At 42.0% G+C, this 18,924-nt stretch overlaps 1 protein-coding gene across 1 annotated transcript in view; it reads left to right on the forward strand.

The window, feature by feature from the left end:
- The window catches only part of LOC145391002 (limbic system-associated membrane protein-like), a 51,514-nt gene that overhangs the window by 18,681 nt on the left and 13,909 nt on the right, over positions 1 to 18,924 (forward strand). Inside the window, exons 8-9 of the mRNA XM_080265734.1 lie at positions 7,109 to 7,247; positions 8,132 to 8,208. Of these exons, the coding sequence (XP_080121860.1) occupies positions 7,109 to 7,247; positions 8,132 to 8,208 (216 nt within the window). The remainder of the gene's footprint in view (positions 1 to 7,108; positions 7,248 to 8,131; positions 8,209 to 18,924) is intronic.

The following is an 18,924-nucleotide window of genomic DNA, read 5'->3' on the forward strand; positions in this document are numbered from 1 at the left end:
TGGTACTTAGACCAGTCTTGTATTAACTTAAAATCCGTTGTGCCAGGAGTTAATGCATCAGCAAGAACCTGATGTTATTATTATTAGTATTAGTTATTTATTGTCAGGGGTGATGTAACTTTCTCCAGAGGCTAACAGTACAGTAATTCAGCAATTGTGAGTAATTAGTCTCTGCTGTGTACTGTTGAGGAAGTTTATAAATTCTCGTTCTCAGAGAATCGTGCTAAGCCAACGTAAAGTAATCGTTGCTTGATGTAGCAAGACAACCATTGTCTCTGCTCTTCAATATTATTGAATATTATTATCAAATTAAATAATATTTAACCATTTATTCCAAAATTACCGTGGATATTATAAAAACCCCGTGACATATACATTGTCCTTCCCTTCATCACTCGCACCTTATGATGTTGGCTGGAGTGACATCAAGGTTACAGTCATTCTTAATGTAATAGCTCTCCTGAAAGGTGATGTCAGCCACCGGCTGGCAGGCTTGGAGAAGCAACTGCCTGACTTTTTATAATGTGGTTCATCAAGGCTTTGACGTCCAAGAAGTCCTCCCAATTCATGGTCACAACAGGGAACTGCCTTTTGATGGAGGAAACTAGAACATCGATATACACCTTTGGGCTAGAGACGTATGTTGCAGAACGGATCTTCTTCTCAGTCAGGCCAAATAAAAGGTCACAGGGCAGGAACGAGTGACTAAACTTCATAAAGACGAACTTCCTGAACAGACGCCTGGCGTCCACATGCTGCAGGGCCTTAAGAAGCATAGTGATGTTTTTGTTCTGGGCCCAACAGTTGTCACAGAACACATGAAGAGTGGTGAAGTCCTGCTTTTGCTGGTTGATCTTTATCTGAAGCCACTTGAGCATACAGCTGGCCACAACGTCTGAGTCACGTCTCCCTGTCACCTTGTTCCTCACCAACATAGTGGCCTCTTCCTTGTTGATGTTGTAAATGCAGAGCTTCCACAGCTTACACTTACCACTTAGAGTAAGCCACTCCAGCTCGCAGCCATGGGCAAGGAAGCGTTTGTTGCAGATCTGTGGCCATTATTTTGACATTGGCTGGGTCACTGGGGGTGCCATCTGCTCAGCCTGATGCAGGAGGTCTTTAGGCACTTGAGCATCAACGTTGTGTACAGCCAGCTGGTCTTGAGTGTTGGCAACATCAAGGCCAGCATCCTTCCGGTTCTTGATCTCCTGATTAAGCTTCACACATGTTGAACAAACATCTGTCTTTGGTGACTGGAAGATGATGTAATCTTGTGTGAACACCGTCCTATAAAAGCTCTCTGATACCTTGTACTCGTCATTCCTGTTCTGGTTAATCCACATCAGCTTGTTGACACAGAGTTCGGCGATGCTGTTACAAGCCTCCAGGTAACGTCGGTGAGGGGCTGTAGCATGCATGTAGTGACTTGCAGTGAGAGGTAAACTTTGGATGTGCTCGTGCACAAGCTCCAAGGTACGCCCAATGATGGCACGTGGAGAGGGATTGTGTCCACGTTTGTCAGGCGTTGGGGTCCCATTGGGTGACTCAAGGCTCTTTTGCAGTAGAATGGCCATTATCTTTTTGCCAAGTCCATGGATGGATGTGAAGCAGAGCGGCATGCTTTGATCTAACAGTGCTCCACTTTTACGTAATACACTATGTCGACTGGCCTGGGGCTCACCTTCGCATGTGTGCGCATTCTTTTGACTGCCTCATTACGTATCAGACTTACAAGGTGGGCATTCTGGGCACTGTAATGGCCAATTACCCAGAAACAGCTTAAAATTTAGTCTATTTCTTCACTGCCTATCTATTCAAAGCAACCATTATGGCATGGGGGACAGACTCTGTGTGCTCCCACAACTGTTTTTTGCGTCATAACTAACATATTCCGTCCTCGTATTACGCTTCTGCTTAGCCACATCCTTCCCTCACTTTTCTTGCTGCCCTACACGAACATGGCCCTTTATTTTTCGTATGTGGGTAGGCGAAACAAGTTTTTGATTACTACCTGTTGCACCGTCATCACCACAACCACCACTGCAGCCAGCAGCAGCAGCAACAGCAGCTCCATCTTCACCCACATCACCATGTCCACCACCTTCAACACTCACACTACTCTCACCATCACTTCAAACACAATCACGATTATTACAACTACTTCCAGTATCATCATCACAAAGGCTGCAATCAGGGTCAACAATACTATCATCACTGATGCAGCTGTTTTCCTCAGAATTATTACGGTGTCATTTACTATTATTGCTATAGAACGACTTCACCACAAAACCATTGTTTTCACCAATTCTTGAGCGCCCAAGAACACTTTACAACTATCACCATCACGACGGGACATTGTTGCCCCAGTAATCACAGACGAAACTCCATAGAAGTGGCAAAAATGGATGTAAAACAGCAAGAAATGCTTTTTGCATGCTACGAAGAGAGCACAACGTAGGGACTGATGATTGGCATGGCAAAAACTCCAACCAAACACACCGCCATGTATGGCCAGTCAGTCAATAATTGAGGCTCGCAGCCCAGCTACGTTCTCATTGGCCATAACCAACATAAGCACACACGGGCACGCACAACCAAGACATGTTTCTCCGCTCCCATACCACCACCAAAGCTGGGTGCACGAGGCAACCTTACGTTTTGTGGCTAGTTCTAGGCGAATGGTGAGTAGCTAGCATAAGGACGATGTACACTACTTTTTTTGAGCGACTTTCAACCATACTTCCAGTGGTAGAAGGTGTTCTTATCCAAGGCCACATGACAGAGTATGGGTGAAAACAGTGTTATCCAACAAAAACGCCTTTTCTGGCCGGTGGTCTGTGAATCCCTTCTGTCACGCGGCCTCTCATTTCTTCTCACCGCTACATCAGACGATTATTCTGTTTCCAGCCTAGGGTGGATCTCTGCTGATGAAAACAGTAGTGACAGTTATATCCAACCCCTCTAGTTCAAAGTGTTGGACTTAAATTCCTGTGAACGTACAAGGAATATGAAATGACGTCCTCTTGCTGTAGGGGTTAAGGCAGTCTCTTGCTCGGGATTTGCATAGACATTGGCCACTGTTGTGGTCGGCTACGGAGGCTCTCCGGTAACTCTTCCTCGCTCGTTTATTTCTGCTTGTGGCACGTTAATCTTCTTTTTACGCTCTATATATATGGAAAAATATAGAAAAATACGTATAAGAGAATAAGGAAGTATAAAGTGAAAAATACGATGTCAAGGAAGAGGCGCTAGAAAGGCTCATAAGCCATCGAGAATGCAGTGTTATCTGTCGTGTTCTCGTGGCTCTTGGGATGTTCTCTGGCATACCATATTATTAAGTTATATATTACTCTGAGTGTTGAGGTTGCATGGCACTTCTTTTATATCACCTTTTTACCGACGCCGAACGTATAGCTCTTGTGCTGGAATCGGTTTGTATGTCTGTATATGCACTTAGTATGTTGGTAAGTGATCTTTATGTTGCAGTGATTTTACTATGGTACAGATCGATCAAAGGTCAAAGGTCTTGGGTCAAGGTCAATTATCATGCTGTATCCTGACCCAATCTGTATAAAAATGCGTACATGCAATATATGTGGGTAAGGGTAGCAGTGATTTGATTTTGGTGCATATCATTGAACGGTCAAGGTCACATGTCAAGGTCCTGGCGCGGCATCACCGTGCTTTCAATGGACCTTATCTGGTTGCCACCCAAGTTTATGCTGTTAGTTGGATTTGTTTGTTCGTCTGTCTGTCAGCAACGTCAAAGAAAAATTAGTGAACGGAGTTACACCAGACTCTGTAATAGTTAATGAGAACCATCAGGAAACTACATTAAATTACAGGCATAAAAAGGCAAAGGTCGTCATGAAAAATGTGAAAAGGTTCATGGCGGTGCGTTCTTTTACTTATTCTTCACTAACTCATATGCTTCAACCTTGAATTAATTTCATGTTTCACTGAAATCTATTCAATCGTTTGGGGTGCATTTCATAATTCAGCCAGAAAGTAGCCTGAACACACTCAAATTTGAAGTAAGGTATAGCACACGACCAGTTGAATATAAGATGATACAATGCCACCTAATGCTGGAGAGAGACGCCTTCACTGGGTGGCACCGGCATAACCTGGTGGTTCCCTTGACTGTTTATACATACACCCCTCAATTCGTTCTCTATCCCAGTCTACCGGGCTCCCGTTCAGTTGAGCCTGGATCCACAACAATATTAACAGTATCACGCTTCTCACCTCTTCCACAAAGTTTATGATGCCAGTACATGGACAGCAAATTAATACGGTAATGGTATATATTTGCTTTCATTCTCGGGGAACAACAGTATCAAGTAAATCTCACATTAGTCATAAAGGAATACAGTACAGGCACAGTTTTTCTTTCTAGCAGAAGAATAATATTTAGTAAATCTTACATGAGTAATAAAATTAAAGAAAGAAGTGTATTTTGATGGTTAGTTATACTGAAATGACTTTTTTAAGAATCTGGAATAATCAAATAATCAGCTTGCAGCAGTTGTTGGATGCAGATTATTTTTCTCTCGGCTTCAGTTTGCCAAAGCTCTCCTTCCGTATCCGTCACTGGAGTTTCTGTAAATATCTGGAAGATATCAATGAACTCGGTAGGCTTTTAATATTTATCTTTGTAGTGATGTAAGAAAGGAAAATAAAGTCTTAGTCATCCATCTCTTTGCTGCTGGAGAGGGACTCTTTCTGTGGTCGCACCAATATAACTGGACTGCTCCGTTGCCCTGTTCGCAAACTCCCCTCATTTCCCTCCTCGTCCCCTGAAAGGAGGCTTGTAGACTGCATAAGTAGGGTAACTTCAACCTGCACTCCAACTGGTTCATGTTCTGATGAGCCTAAGGGCAAAGCAACATCTTTCAATACCCGTAAACATAATAAAGATGCAGGCGAATCACTGACCCAGTGGTAGAAAGCGTTGGATGCCGGTCGTACATTTCAAGACCCGGACTCACAAACATACTATTACTTACAACTAATTCCCTCTCGTAACTCAGATTTGTTTTTGCAAGAAAAACAAGAGGCATAGGAAGATTCTGGCCTCCTCTGAGGAATCCTTGTTCTTTTCTGCAAAACAAATGGTTATGAGAGAAAACTCAGTATGCAACAAAGATTAGGTTTTGGGGGAAAAATAATAAGAAGAGGCAGCTGAAGTTTTCTGTCTCCATTTTTTTCCCTGTAGAAGCTTTTGTAAGTTACGACAGAGAATCGACTGTACTGTAAGTGAATCTTTCAAAAGTCCTTGGCTTCGCCCAGAAACAAGGGAAGAAACCACAACTTTTGGGTGTGACTGTACTGTATACTATAAAGCATCTAATGACTGTGCACAAAAACTCAAATCTTTGTCTTCATTTGTTTGCAGGTGAAGCCCTTTAAAAGTCTGTAGGCAAGAGCAAAACACAAATATGGACAAAAAAGTAGCCCACACTGTGATCTAGTATCTGCCCCCCCCCCCAAAAAAAAAGTATGACCCCAAGGAAATCCATGAAGACATGGTTAACACACTTGGTGAGCACTCTCCTTGTTATTCCACCATAAAGAAGTGGGCTGCTGAATTCAGGCGGGGCACGGAGAGCACCGAAAATTACCCACTGTCAGAACGCCCCATATCATCGTCCACGAACAATCAAGGGGCGGCCATTGACCACATGGTATTGCATGACAGACGTTTATTTGTGCAACAGATAGCCGACACCATGGGCATTAATGCTGGCTCAGTGCACACCGGTTTGTCTGGCATAGTGGGTATAAACAAAATGTCTGCAAGATGGATGCCCAAAATGTTGACACCAGACCAGGAAGCTGGCCAGATTAGATAATTCAAGGACACTTTTGGCTCGTTACCAGGCTGATCCAGCCAATTTCTTCCTGGGATTTGTGACCCTGGATAAGACATAGGTTCACCACTTTGAACCTGAATTATGAATCAAAGCAACCAATGGAAACCAAGTTCTCCACTCCTCAGAAATTCAAACAAATGGCATGTGTTGAATGAATGCATGTTATGCCGGCATGGTGATTGCCTCAGTGTTTTGAAGCTCTGAGGGAGTTCTCATGACTGACTACTTGCAAAAGGGTCAAACCATTAATGGGATCTATTATGCATCAGAAATGCGACAGAAGAATAATCAGTAAAAGAGAAACGGAGTGGAAAGCTGCGAGCAGCTGTACTGTTGCTCCAGATCAATGTCTCTGTCCCCATGGCACAGGTGGCAGTGGCTGAAGCAGCCATCTGTGACTTTGAACTGTTGTCTCATTCTCCTTACATACTCAACCGGGCTCCGTCTGACTTTTACCTTTTTCCCATACAAAGGCCAACCTGCGTGGGGTTACCATTTTCGGAGTCATGATGAAGTCACCAATGCTGTTGAGGCGTATTTGAAGGCTGAAGATGCCACCTTCTTCCTAGACGGGACTGCAATGTTTGAATGTCGGTGAACCAAGTGCATCAAACATAAGGGAGACTTCGTCAAGAAATAATACAAGAACAGACTTTCTTCTGTGACGTTTTCTGGATAGAAACCAAGAACTTTTTCAAGGTCCCACGTAAATATGTTTGATAATCCAGCTACCCGTCCCCACCTGTATGGGAAAGTGGTTTTGGAATAAGTGGAACAGCAAGGCAAATTAAAGTTAACAGAATATGTATAACTCCGTATTCTGGTATTAATCTCTTGTTATAACTTATTATTCAAGTGGAAAATTTGCAATTTTTAGCCATGTTAATGTGAACAGGCAGCGTACGTGATGGGGAGGTGATAGTTTTAGGCCAAGTAAAAGGGAATAGCTATACATTATATCGCTAAATTCTAGCTCTAACCTCTTTTTACATATAGAAGTGCATGAAGGGTTGGCTGTTATAAGCTGACTTCTTTTCTCAGCGAATTATTTTGGATATTACGAACAAACAATCTCCTGCGTGTTACTTACATCTCTCTAATACTGACCTAGCATTAGTAACATGTAAGAGGATATCAAAAAGCAGTAGGCAAAATATTTCGTCTAGGGAGAAGCATTTGGAAACGTTTGAAATGAAAGATAAAACGACCCATTGTGTTTCCCCACAGGCAAGTCCACAGAACACTGGGACGGTAGAGGGCTGGGTTCCTCAACACTGGTACTGAATGCTGTTTACAGTGACAGCTTTGGACACTACCGGTGCACGGCACACAATCATGTAGGCTCAAACTCGACGCTACTTACGCTCGTTGGTAAGTGATTCTCTCTCTCTCTCTCTCTCTCTCTCTCTCTCTCTCTCTCTCTCTCTCTCTCTCTCTCTCTCTCTCTCTCTCTCTCTCTCTCTCTCTCTCTCTCTCTCATGCAGCACACACACATACACAGACACACACACACACACACACACACACACACACACACACACACACAATCTTTTTGTTACTCTCCATGTCAAAGGGAATACGAGAGTAGTGTTCTTTTTCCTACATCCCCTGAGACAGCAGCACTTTTCAGTGATAAATACAGTACTATTGGTAATTAATGATATCCTTTATGCCTCAGTCTCGTGAGGGCTTTTTCCGGCAATATTATATTTTTCCGATGCAGGGTTTTTCAATGGACTGTTATTAGTATCCTAGGATTTACATGACTCTGATATCTAGCCATTTCAGATCTTTCAGTATGGATCACCAATACTTGCACACTCAACACAGCCACACTAAAACTACCACCACAACACTAAATCTTTTGCTTAACTTTTTCAGACTGTACGACTCAACCTCAATAACTACCATCGCACCACGGCTATCTCCACCATCCCCCAATCTGCTATCACTCACTATCACTGCTACAACAACCACTACTGCCGTCACAACAACTACACAGCAGCCATCACTACTAACTCAGTCACCACTAGTACAGCTAACCAGCATCACTGTCACAGCCACCACTACCGCCACAACAGCTATCCCCTCATCAGTAATTCATTTGGTGATTTTTTTTTCTCAGAACGTACGAGTATAACACAACAGCCACCACAACTACCACCATAGCCACCACCACATCTGCCACGATTGCCTCCACTACCACTATCCACCACCATCACAAAAACAATAATTATCTTGCTTAAATTTTTCAGAACGTATAACAACGACCACTACCACAACCACCACAACTACCACAACGACTATCATAACCAGTTCCATGCCTCAAACAGTGAGAGAAGAGGCCAGAAGAAAAATCAACGAAGTCTCAAGATATGCCAACTCCTCTTCCATACTTCTCCTACGTAAGTTATTGGGGTTTGTTATTAAAGATGAGAGCACTGAGGTGTCTTAATATTTCACAGTCTTAATATTTCACAGTGATCTCAGAAGGACGTGATGATGATAGAACATGTTTGACCATGCTGTATCATTCCTGACCATTCAGTGTAGTGTTTGATGTTGGTTGATAACATGTAAACTTTGCAGCTATATTATAAATGGCCGTCAAAAACGGGCTTGCTAACATTTTGACAAACTCAGTTTTTATAATACGGCCGGAGGAACAGTTTATATTAAGTATGAGATGGCAAAAAGCCATAGATGTTGACAAATATGTAGTAAACTCTAATACATTTTAACAGGCACAGTTCGACCTTTTGCTGTTTGTCGGTATCATTGGTCTATAGGTATTACCAACTCGAATCCTTTCATTCTTGCCTTACCCTGAGCCCTCTTACTAAATTTGGCCTAAAGCTGATAAAAACTGTTTAAACTGACCTTCTCATGGGACCTTAATCATTGACCTATTGCATTAAAAAATCATAGGTCAGCCCCTTACCTAACCCTCAACCCATTCATCATCTCTAGTCCAGATTAGATCACGACTATCCTAGTTACATCAGTCCTTGCTATCTGACCTTCACTTTTGACTGATTTTTCTCAAAATCAAAACCCGTCATTCTTGCCATACTCTCAACTTCCAGCTGGGTCCTGTCAAAATCCAATCGAAAGTTAAATTGACCTTGCCATGGGACTTGAACGTTTGACCTAGTTTTCTAAGAATCAGCCGCTCAGCTCATTGACTGGCCCTCAACCTTTTCACCAAGTTCGGTTATAATCGGATCAATGTTATTGAAGTATACTAGTACAGTACATTGCAGCTTGGTCTCTAGTTATATACATCACACTTTGTCCTGTACTTACAATCAGTGACAAATATGTTGAGGTGCTTGTCAGCTTCTAAAAATTAGTGGCTTCGCGTTTTGCTTTAATAATACGTTCCTATACTTTTGCCTTTTCTTGTGTCCCTAGGCCCATTTATACATTTATTTACACAGGGTCTTAACTAGTGTACAGGATAAGTAAATCTTCATAGCACTTAACTGTTATGACAGACACTGGTTTTCTTCTTTTATCACATAGGCATTAACACGAATTCAATTCTGCATTGTTTGGTTGTTGTACAGTACAGATATGAGCGTATGTAAATGTTGTTACGGAACAGAGAAAGATAATGTACACTTTAAGTGAGAATACTAAAAATCACTACTGTCCCGTAAAGTTCCAGGTTCAAAACAAAGAGTTAGGTAAAATTACAAGTTAAAGTTTAATGCTCAAACTAACAACAAAACATTCAGGACTCATAAGGATAATGTAATGGCAAAACACAGGTTAAATATATGGTTAACTGCAACAGCCTCTATTAACACGAAATTAGCAAGAGTAAATTTATCTAAGTCAGCCCTGATAAAATGAAAATACACTGGGTAATGCTCAGTTAATGCAAGATAAATTATTACAGATAAAAAACATTATTAATGATGACTGACGTAAAGAACCTTTACATAAATTACAAAAACTTCACTAGGCCTACAAATTAAACTTATGCTACACAGTACAAGAAAAAATGCAACAACAGTTATACTCAAATTACACAGCTGCTAGATGGTTGGAGACTTCCTGAGCACTCAATAATAACTGTACAGGGGAGGACAGAGATGTGAACAAAATGAGGAGCAGATCTAAGTGGCAATGATGCAGAGACTGAGCTCATTATATAGGGGCCAGCAGAGCTTGATACAACTTGTAAGAAGAACGCGCAAATGAAGCCATGGGGACAAAGAGTTGACAATCCCGCTCTGAACAACAGAAAGGACGACTTACTCTACTATAACGGTAGAAGGGGGGGACTGAGGCAGAACACGCTCGTGATCAAACATGCAGCATACTGTGCGTTAAAATTACACAAAGGATGATGAAATCATAGGCTATGTAACACCTCCCCACAAAGAAAAAGAAATTTACAAAGGAAATTTCTTATTACTCTAAAACAATCTGTCTAAAGTCTAGATAAGCAATCTGCAATGACATTTTCTTTCCCCTTGACATGTTGTATGTCTAATGAATACTCCTGAAGAAGTAGACTCCATCTTGTCAATCTCTGATTTTCATCTTTAAACTTACTAAGGAATTTCAGTGGGTTATGATCGGTATAAATGACTATGGGGTCAAAACCAGAACACAAATAAAATGAAAAATGCTGTAAACCCAAAATCAAGGCCAAAAGCTCTTTCTCAATAGTTGAGTAGTTCTTTTGAGGTGGAGTGAACTTCTTACTGTAATAAGATATAGGGTGTTCAATACCCTGATCATCCTCTTGCAGCAAAACAGCCCCAGCTCCTGTATCACTTGCATCAACAGCCATCTTAAAAGGCTTAGCAAAATTTGGAGTAGCGAGCACTGGCTGACTTAATAGAATAGCTTTAAGTTTTTTGAAAGAGGATTTACAGCTATCGGTCCAGACAAATTTAACTCCCTTTTTCAGCAGGTCTGTAAGTGGTGATACAAGAATAGAAAAGTTAAGAACAAATCTCCGGTAATAACCTACCATTCCCAAAAATCTTTGTAGCTCTTTCCTACTTTTAGGTCTGGGAAGATCACTTATAACCTGAACCTTAGCTGCTGCTGGTGCAACATGTCCCTCACCAATTACGTGCCCAAGGTACTGAACTTTAGCTTGACCAAACTCACACTTTGATAAATTAGCTACAAGATTAGCATGAACCAAATGCTCAAGAAATTTACTGACATGGCATAGGTGATCTTTCCAGTTGTCACTGAAGATTAATACATCATCAATATAAACAACACACCCTGCCAAACCCTCTGTTACAACATTCATGAGCTTCTGAAATGTGGCTGGTGCATTCTTCATACCATATGGCATTACGGAACATGCAAAAGTCTTTCCTAGTGTTACAAAACATGAGATCTCCCTAGCACGTTCAGTCATAGGTACTTGCCAGTATCCCTTTAACAAATCAAACTTACTTATGTACCTAGCCTTTCTGATCTTGTCTATGCAATCTTCCACGCGAGGGAGAGGGTAAGTGTCTGTTTGGGTTATCTGATTAACACGTCTGTAGTCAATGCAAAGCCACTGTGACCCACCTGGCTTAGGGACTAGAGTGACAGGAGAACTCCACTCGCTCTGACAGGGCTCAATCATCTTGTGGTCCAACAGGTAGCTCCTTCTCGATGAGAGGAACTTTCACTGGGTTCACACGGTAAGGAGGCAGTTTAATTGGCTTTGCGTCTCCAACATCGACATCATGCATCAACACTGTGGTTCTTCCTGGAATAGCACGGAACACTTCCGGGTACTCCTGCAGTAATGCCGAAAACTCCTGCCTTTCCTTAGGAGGTAGATGAGAAAGCTTAGTCTGGAGATCATTCATGATATCAGGATTCTTCCCCAAACTATCACTCAGGCTCATACTGCATGGGAGAGCTTCACTTGCAGACTCGGGTGGAACAGCTACAGTGCAGACTGGATTATTTTCGTCCCGCCTGTGATATAACTTTAGCATGTTGATGTGACATAGTTGCTTGTTCTTTCTACGATCTGGTGAGGTGATGACATAGTTGACATCACTGAGTTTCTTCTCCACGAAATAAGGACCACTAAACTTGCCTTGAAGAGGTTGCCCATGAACCGGTAGCAGAATCAAAACCTGATCTCCTGGCTGAAAGTGGCGTAACCTGGACTTCTTATCATACCAAGTCTTCATCTTCTCCTGAGCAGCTCCTAAATTCTCTCTCGCCAGCTGTAAAGCAGTGGACAGCCGTTCTTTGAACTTCATCACATACTCCAGCAGGTTGACGTCATCTTCCTCCGACAGCCAGCATTCCTTGAGTAACTTAAGGGGTCCTCTTACTTCATGGCCAAACAGTAGTTCAAAAGGTGAGAAGCCCAGTGATTCATTTGGAAATTCTCTTGCAGCAAATACAACGAATGGAAGGCCTTTATCCCAGTCTTTCTGATGTTCCAAACAGTATTTCTTGAGCATCGATTTGAGTATTTGATGATATCTCTCCAACGCTCCTTGTGTCTGGGGATGGTAAGCTGAAGACGTGATCTGGGTGATGCCCAACTCTTTCAGAGACTGCTTGAAAACATTCGACATGAAATTACTTCCCCGGTCTGACTGTACCTCCTTGGGCAGACCAAACTTTGTGAAGAACCCTAGCATTTCCTTAACCACGTTCTTTCCTGAGATATTTCTAAGTGGAATGGCTTCAGGATAACGAGTAGCCATATCAATCAGGGTCAACACATAAGAAAATCCTGAAGAAGTCTTAGGAAGAGTGCCCACAATATCCACCAACACACGGGTGAAAGGCGCCTCAAAAGGAGGAATGGGAACTAGAGGTGCAACCTTTTCGGTCTGATTACACTTCCCCACAACTTGACAGGTGTGACAAGACTTACAATACCAGGAAACATCCCTGAAGATACCTGGCCAGTAGAAGTGTTTCAAAATGCATGCCACAGTCTTCCTCACTCCAAGGTGTCCTGCCAAACTGGAATCATGAGCCACTCTAATGATATCCTGCCTACAAACACGAGGGATGACAACTTGATGTACAACCTCCCATTCACAGTCGGCTGATGCTGTTGCGGGTCTCCACTTCCTCATAAGTACTCCTGACTTTATATAATAACAAGTAGAAGCACCAGCTGACTCTTCCTCACTGCAAGCAGAGTTAGCTAGACCTTTCAACTCAGGGTCAGCAACCTGCAACTCAACCAACTCTTGACGAGACAAATTATCAACACTACGGGGTACTGCCTCATCTGGTGAGTGGTCCAAATTAGCAAGAAAAGTGTCAGCTAGGATAACATCATCATCATTATCCTCTAAATCACCAGTAACTTTAGACTTAGCCCTAGTGACAGCACATGCAGGGAACACATCAGGGACATCACAATCCTGGGACGCAGCCACTGGCTCACTAGACAACTGAGGAGCTGGACACACTTGACTTCCACCAATATCATTTCCAAGTAAAAAAGTTACACCTGACATTGGGAGTGTCTCAACCAACCCAACCATAACGGAACCATTAACAAAACCAGACTCTAAATTCACTCTGCACAGAGGGACAGAGAAGTAATTATTCCCTACACCTTGTAAGATTACAGTTTCATCAGAGGAATTAACATTAGAGCCTAGAACACTGGTCAGCATAAGGGATTGCCAAGCACCTGTAACACGATATATTTTAACCGATTTTCTGTCATTACTGTCCAGAGGACTGACAAAACCAACAGACAGGAAATTAGCACATGAACTCTTGAGAGTGTCACCCACGTTACTGCTCAAAAGAGGAGCTCCATCATGAGAATTTAAGTAACCCCTCAAAGCAGGTTCAGTTAACTCAGTTAAAGAATTCTGGGAACTCTCAAGAGTGGACACTAGACAAACTGACTGAATATTTAAAGACTCCTTTTTGTTCACATCACGCTGTCTCCTGAAACATTTCTCCGTAGTATGACCAAGCTTACTACAATAAGTACATTTACTTTTCTGAAATCTAGAGGTGAAGCTGGTATTTACTTCCTGAGAAACATCATCTTTATTCTCTTTCCTGTTACCTGTACTCTGAGTAGAGGCAACGTACTTACTCTCAGCTTTCCCTTTTTCTTTAGAATATCTCTTGTGAGTGAGAACATATTCATCAGCTAAAACTGCAGCATCAGACAAATTATCTATTCTTTTCTCATCAAGATATAGGCTTACATCTTTACTAATACACCTTTTGAAATCCTCCAGCAAAATCATCTGCTTAAATTTACCAAAATCAGAATCCACATTCTTAGAATTTAACCACTGCTCTAACAGATCTTCTTTGATTTTTGCATACTCAACATGGGATTGCTTATCTTGCTTGTAAGTTGTCCTAAATTTTACTCTATAAGCTTCAGGAACAAGCTCATAGGCCTTAAGAACCAAGCTCTTAACTACATCATAATTATCACATTGATCCTGAGGCAAAGATGCATAAGTTACTTGAGCTTTACAGGTGAGAACAGTTTGAAGGAGTACTGGCCAATACTCTTTGGGCCAATTAAAACCTGTAGCTACCCTCTCAAACAACTGAAAATACTTTGTTAAATCAGATTCATTAAAAGGAGGGACAAGTTTAACATTTTTAGCCACATCAAAATCATCAGAGCTAGATGATCCAGTTCCACCTTGTTTCATGCGATACTCATGGTCTGCCTGAATCCTAGCAAGTTCAACTTGTGCGTGAAACTCAGCCTCCTTAACATCAGCCTCCTTAGCACGTGCTTGAAATTCACCTTCCTTCACACGAGCCTCCTGCAGGGCTAGCTGTAACTTAGCTAATTCAATCTGCGTTTGCTCATTTGGAGGAGTTACATTAAACAAGCTTTCATTAATCATGTCAACAATTTGATCTTTAGAATGATGAGAGCGAACAGCAATTCCCAATTGTTGAGCAACAAGCTTAAGTTCATTCTTTGTTCTGTTTTCTACATCACACACTGTTTGCACATTTGACAAAAAATCTTTGGCTTCATCAAGTGTAGTAATAGTAGACATCATGAATAAGTAACAGTCACAAAATATCAAGCAATATCCTTATGATAATATCCTGAATATCCTGATATGAGGTCACCAAATTTATGTTACGGAACAGAGAAAGATAATGTACACTTTAAGTGAGAATACTAAAAATCACTACTGTCCCGTAAAGTTCCAGGTTCAAAACAAAGAGTTAGGTAAAATTACAAGTTAAAGTTTAATGCTCAAACTAACAACAAAACATTCAGGACTCATAAGGATAATGTAATGGCAAAACACAGGTTAAATATATGGTTAACTGCAATAGCCTCTATTAACACGAAATTAGCAAGAGTAAATTTATCTAAGTCAGCCCTGATAAAATGAAAATACACTGGGTAATGCTCAGTTAATGCAAGATAAATTATTACAGATACAAAATATTATTAATGATGACTGACATAAAGAACCTTTACATAAATTACAAAAACTTCACTAGGCCTACAAATTAAACTTATGCTACACAGTACAAGAAAAAATGCAACAACAGTTATACTCAAATTACACAGCTGCTAGATAATTGGAGACTTCCTGAGCACTCAATAATAACTGTACAGGGGAGGACAGAGATGTGAACAAAATGAGGAGCAGATCTAAGTGGCAATGATGCAGAGACTGAGCTCATTATATAGGGGCCAGCAGAGCTTGATACAACTTGTAAGAAGGACGCGCAAATGAAGCCATGGGGACAAAGAGTTGACAATCCCGCTCTGAACAACAGAAAGGACGACTTACTCTACTATAACGGTAGAAGGGGGGGACTGAGGCAGAACACGTTCGTGATCAAACATGCAGCATACTGTGCGTTAAAATTACACAAAGGATGATGAAATCATAGGCTATGTAACAATGTATAAAGAATGCATTAACAACGTATAAACAAGCAATCATGCGGGGTCCTGGCCTTTATTTCCTTCTTTCTTGCAATAATAATATATATATATATATATATATATATATATATATATATATATATATATATATATATATATATATATATATATATATATATATATGATGAGAGCTTGTAAGGAAGGGCTGCAGGAATTCGTCATTTCAGCTGGACCCTCCCAGAGATCTCTTGTCATGTTGAAGACCTGTCTGAATTGTCAGCTAGATGCATGAGGTAAGTGTTTGCGCTGTGGTGTAAAAGGCTGTATTCCAGTGAGGGCAGATTGTGCTGTGACACTAAGGTGTATGAGGTTGAGTGTGTTACGGTGTGAAGGTGCTGTATGATAGTGAGGGCAGAGTGTGTTGTAAGTGAGGTAAATTAAATGAAGAAGTGTGGTTTAGTGTGAGAGGGATGCACTTCATTTCCAACGATCTTTTTTTTTTTTTCTCGCCATCTTCTGCCAAACGTTCCACACGTCTCTCCCTAGCTCTTCCATCCCAGTCCCATTATATACCTTTTTCCCCTTTCTTTCTCCCCATCCCTTCCCTTCCTACCATCTCCCATTCCTTATAAAACTAATCACTGATTCACTTCTCCCTCACCTCTCATCTCTTTCTCTTCTTTTTCCTCCATTATTCCTTTTGTTTTCCTCTCCTTCACCCCTCTCTCCCCCAAAATCCTTATCTTCTCCATTTTATCCCTCACTTCTGGTTCTTATCCCTTTCCTCCCGCCTTTACCCTCCATTCTCTCTTCTCCGTCCTTCAATTCACTCATTCCTGGTACCTCCTCTCGCCTTTCCTTCATCCACTCCCCACCCTTCCATCTATCCCCTCCCTCCCCTACACCTCCCTCTCCTTCTTTACCTGTTTGTTCCCTTTCATCCATGCATCAATCCACCCATCTATTCGCCATTCCCATTCCTTCTATCCCTTTTCCCTTCCATTCCCATTCCTTCTCCCCACCCCCTTTCCTTGCCTTCCCATCCCTTCTCCACCACCTGTCTTCAACTAACCCCCTCCGCTTCCCCAGATCCAAATGCTTGGGTGTGCTATGCCGACTTCGGTCCTTCTTTACCCCTGCACAGTTGTTTATACACGGGTTTTTTTCGCCCCTGTGTAAAGTACAACTCTCATGTGTGGGGAGGCTCCCCACATACAGCTCTTCTCAATAGGGTGGAGTCAAAGGCTTTTCGTCTCATTAACTCTCTTCCTCTTATTGGCTTCCTTCAACCTCTGTCTCTTCCCCACACTGTTGCCTGTTAATCTCTTTTCTATCGCTACTTCAATGGTCACTGCTCCTCTGGACTGTCTGCTAACATCCCTTCCCCTCTACGACGGGTGCGTAGCACCCGTCTAGCAACAAACTCTCACCCCTTTTCTGTCTAACTCTGTAATGCAAGAGTTAAGCGTTACTCCCAGCCCTTCATTTATGCAACAAGTCAACTCTGGAACTGTCTCCCTCTGTCTGTATTTCCTACTTCCTATGACCTCCAGTCTTTCAAACGCATTGTGTCCAGGAATCTCGAAATTAGCGGATCTTGAATTTGGCTCTCGTTTGTATTGTTTTTTTGTTTTTTTTCTTGGAAGGAACGGTTTGCGTGCCCCTGACCTTTGGTTCTTTCTTTCTCGCATAAAAAAAAAAAATCCTCTCCGCTATCACTCACTACCTCTCTTCTGTCTCCCACTACCCTTCCTCTCATCTCCACTACCCCTTTTCTGTTCACCACTACTCCTTTTCCATCATCCACTACCGTTACCTCTCCTCTCCTTACCCCCTGCCGAATCCCGTGCCCCACTAACCCCCTTCTATGCCCCACTACCCTCATCCTTTCCCCCTCTGCCCCTCCTTCCTATCCCACTGCTTTCTCCCATCTCCCAAGTCCCCACGCCTCCCCTCCCCCACTGCCGCCCCCTTCCCTCCCCAACTGTCTCTCTTCTCTCTCTTACTGCACTTCTTCCCACAGATAATAAAGTAGCAGCGACCTCGAACGACACGGCCCCCCACCGCTATGTACAAGTCACCGGCCCCCTGTCCACCACCCCTCTGTCCTATCTCCGCTTTCCTGGTGAGTTCACTAACAATTAATCACATTACTAAGTCTCAAACTTCCCAAAGGATAACATCTCTAACGCTCTATGTTAAACCGTTGTTCCGAATTGTACTTCTGGGTGGCCCTCCCTCATATCGTCTACCATATACCTTTCGTGAGGAGTTCCCCCCCCCCAGCCATTATGCTGCTTCCACTTTAACATGCTGTAATATTGCCGTCTCTCCACCTTGAAGGCCGAGTAGCAATAGGTTAACATGAGAACATGACATTAGTTGCGATGAAGTGCTATGAAAAGACTGTAGAGCTGTATATATATATATATATATATATATATATATATATATATATATATATATATATATATATATATATATATATATATATATATATATAATATATTGGAAGGGTGTGTGAAAGGAGGAAATTGAAAGTAAATGAGAATAAGAGTAAAGTGATGAAGTGTACGAGGTTGGTAGATGGTAGGGGGATGAATATAGTTTTGAATGGCGAGTTGCTTGAGGAGGTAGAGTGTTTTAAATATTTAGGGTCACATGTTGCTGTGGATGGAAGAATAGATGCAGAAGTGAAGTTTAGAATTAATGAAGTAGGAAAGGTGCTGGGAGGAATGAAAAAAGTGTTTAGATGTCGTTCGCTTAGAATGGATGTAAAGAGAAGGCTATATGAGGGTGTTGTGGTACCGACTGCATTATATGGGGCTGAAACATGGAATATGGGTGTAGCAGAGAGGAAAAGTTTGAATGTAATGGAGATGAGGTGTCTGAGGCGTATGTGTGGAGTGACGCGTATGGATAGAGTGCGAAATGATGAAGTGCGAAGAAGAACTGGAGTTGTTCGGGAGATGGCTGGTAGAGTTGAGCAGAGGGTGTTGCGATGGTTTGGGCATATGGAGAGAATGGATAATGAGCGATTGGTGAAAAAGATAACTAGATCTGATGTGAGAGGTGTAAGGCTGAGAGGAAGACCACGAATAGGATGGATGGACAGTGTGAAGAGAGCGCTGGATGCGAGAGGGATGTCTGTTGAGCAAGGAAGAGTGGCTGTGCGTGACAGAA

The sequence above is a fragment of the Coenobita brevimanus genome, chromosome 16 (genome assembly GCF_032717465.1).
Source record: "Coenobita brevimanus isolate Jiangsu-jjx chromosome 16, ASM3271746v2, whole genome shotgun sequence".
NCBI lineage: Eukaryota > Metazoa > Arthropoda > Malacostraca > Decapoda > Coenobitidae > Coenobita > Coenobita brevimanus.